This window comes from Arachis ipaensis, chromosome B05 (genome assembly GCF_000816755.2).
Source record: "Arachis ipaensis cultivar K30076 chromosome B05, Araip1.1, whole genome shotgun sequence".
Taxonomy (NCBI): domain Eukaryota; kingdom Viridiplantae; phylum Streptophyta; class Magnoliopsida; order Fabales; family Fabaceae; genus Arachis; species Arachis ipaensis.
In genome coordinates, this window is record NC_029789.2 from 13,183,225 (window position 1) to 13,185,625 (window position 2,401).

Here is a 2,401-nt window from a genome sequence, read left to right on the forward strand (position 1 = left end):
GTGATCTCACCTATCACTTTCACTTCACCACAACAAACAACACTTCTATCATTTTCAGTTTTTGTCAACAAAACTATACTCTTTAATGATATTATTGATGATATTGTAAACCTTATCCTGCTATAATGAGTAACATGATCATGCAGTCAATACTTATTTAATGCCGCCAATATAATTTTTCATATAATAAATAATAATCTAATTTAAATTATTCAATCAGTACTATCTTGTAATATTTCGTTTATGTAATAAAGTAAAAAATAACAATTCGTATATCATTTCTAGTGAATTAGTGAATTACCACCACTTAGCACCTCTGGAAACATATATAACACAAAATGAAACGTCAAATATGAAAGAGTCTCGACGATGTAAATTGTAATTGTAATTACAGAAGGAGACATACGGCATTCGACAAATTCAACAACACCCGAGTCCCACAAACACCAGCACCGAAAGCTACTATCACATTCTAGATTTATTTGACGAGAAAGGCACGTACTACTGCACTAGGCTACATTTGACACCTTCAAAGAATCGTATTGCATGCTAAGTCTGTTGGCACTTGCTATTCTGCCACAAAACCTAGTCCTATCACAAACAGAATGTTTAATTACTATTAAGCTTTTTCATCACAAGCACATCAAGGGTGCTAAAAAAGATTCATCCCACAAAAAGGTGTATAAAAAAATCACTTAAGAGAAAAATTTTTATCTATCTTTTGTTCCCTAGGAAATTTTGTACCAAAGTCCACCGCATCCAACATGGATATCTAACAATCAAGCCGACAACAAAATCTATATCAAATTCTGTAGCTTTACATGAATTATTTGCGAAGGAGGGAGAGAGCAAGGTTAAAAGTTAAAAAGGCAAAAAGAGAATTAGCTGGGCTAGGCTTTTACTCCCTACTCAGTCTCTGAGCTGCGCTGCAAAATCAATCAGCATAAAATGGGGACCGCAACTTTGGTTGGGATGGTTAGAGTAGAGAAACTAATATAGAGTGTGGAGGGAGGTTAAGGGTTGGGATTCCAAGATACACAAGACAAGACCTACCTCTGTGGTCGTAAACACTATATACTACCAATATTTACATTAGAAACATAACCTAATATCACATACATGACACCAGGCATAAAGTTGTTGTAATGAGATACATGGAATCAAGGGCACGCATTTCAAAGTGAAATCTTCAAAAAATTAACTCCTGCTTATGTAATTCACATCACTGTACATTTATCTTTGGCTTTTCCATCTGCTTTGGGTGTTGTAGATCCAGAAGACGATGGATGCCTCCCCGTGTTTCTTGCCACCTGTGAATAACATTTAGTAGAAAGTTTGCAAAAGCTTCCATTTTTAAATTTCAATTATATAGAGAGCTGGTCATCAAATCAATGCATGTTCCTATTAACCATCCGGACATTTGTCATCGATTTAAGATCTCCATTGAAATTCATAATGATCAATCAACCCAATTGCACGTACGAGGTACGAAGGCAACAGATACCAGGGATGTATATATCCAAATCATTTCAGATAATGATCGGTTGACAATAATACCATAAATTAATCGCAGAAATAATTGCAAAATAATATTTACCTGTGGACCTGTGATCAGTCTGGAGCCACCAGTGACTGATGATTGTTGAGTATTATGACGTGGAGGCTGCTGCTCAAACTCCTGTTGTTGCAAGGCTATTGCTAATTGCAGATCAGAACTGTCACACAATTACAGGTAAGATCAAAATTAACCATATCATATTGAATAATTTTAATTGAAATTACAACTGGATTTAAAAAGGAAAGGGGAAGGGAGAGCAATTTAAAAGTATGGTGCAAATGGTAAGTTCAGAAAATTACTTGATATCCAAGCCCGCCTGTGCAGCACTATCTATACTGGCAAGATAGTCCTGAAATATGAGCAGTTGTCTTTATATCAATGGGAATTCGGTTCACAAGATTAGATTTTATATCTTTTATAATTCATACCATTGAATAGCTTCATATATAAGATTAATTTTGATACTGATGGTATAAAAAAAATTTACACTATCATCCAATGATATTTCCACTATTGTGAGAAAACTGAGATAGTAGATTGTTAGACTCGTTTGATGATGTGATAAATATATAATTCAAATATTTGCCTAAACTATTTTTGAACAAATAGTGTATACAATTAATTCATAATATTTACTTTTATCAATTCAACCATTGAAGGATAACTATTTATAATCTTGATCATTTACGTCAACACTTATTTTAAAAAGATAAGTACATCAATAAGAATGTCAACAAGAAGTTCTTATTTCAAATTTATGTTAATGCATATAGAAAATGTGTTGAACTATTCGGTTAACTTAAATGTTATAGACATGATCTATAAGAGGAGCTTTCAATCCAA

General features: G+C 33.4%; 1 protein-coding gene across 4 annotated transcripts in view; it reads right to left on the minus strand.

Annotated features, from left to right (window-relative positions):
* Positions 607-2,401, minus strand: part of LOC107642979 (ubiquitin carboxyl-terminal hydrolase MINDY-1) — a 7,469-nt gene continuing 5,674 nt past the window's right edge. For 2 of the 4 annotated variants that reach the window (XM_021123077.1, XM_021123075.1), the window contains 3 exons: positions 1,858-1,907; positions 1,598-1,715; positions 607-1,310 (listed from right to left, as the gene is read on the minus strand). In XM_021123077.1, the coding sequence (XP_020978736.1) occupies positions 1,218-1,310; positions 1,598-1,715; positions 1,858-1,907 (261 nt within the window). In that variant the 3' untranslated portion in view covers positions 607-1,217. The remainder of the gene's footprint in view (positions 1,311-1,597; positions 1,716-1,857; positions 1,908-2,401) is intronic. The other 2 variants (XM_021123076.1, XM_016346505.2) reach the window with 1 other exon arrangement.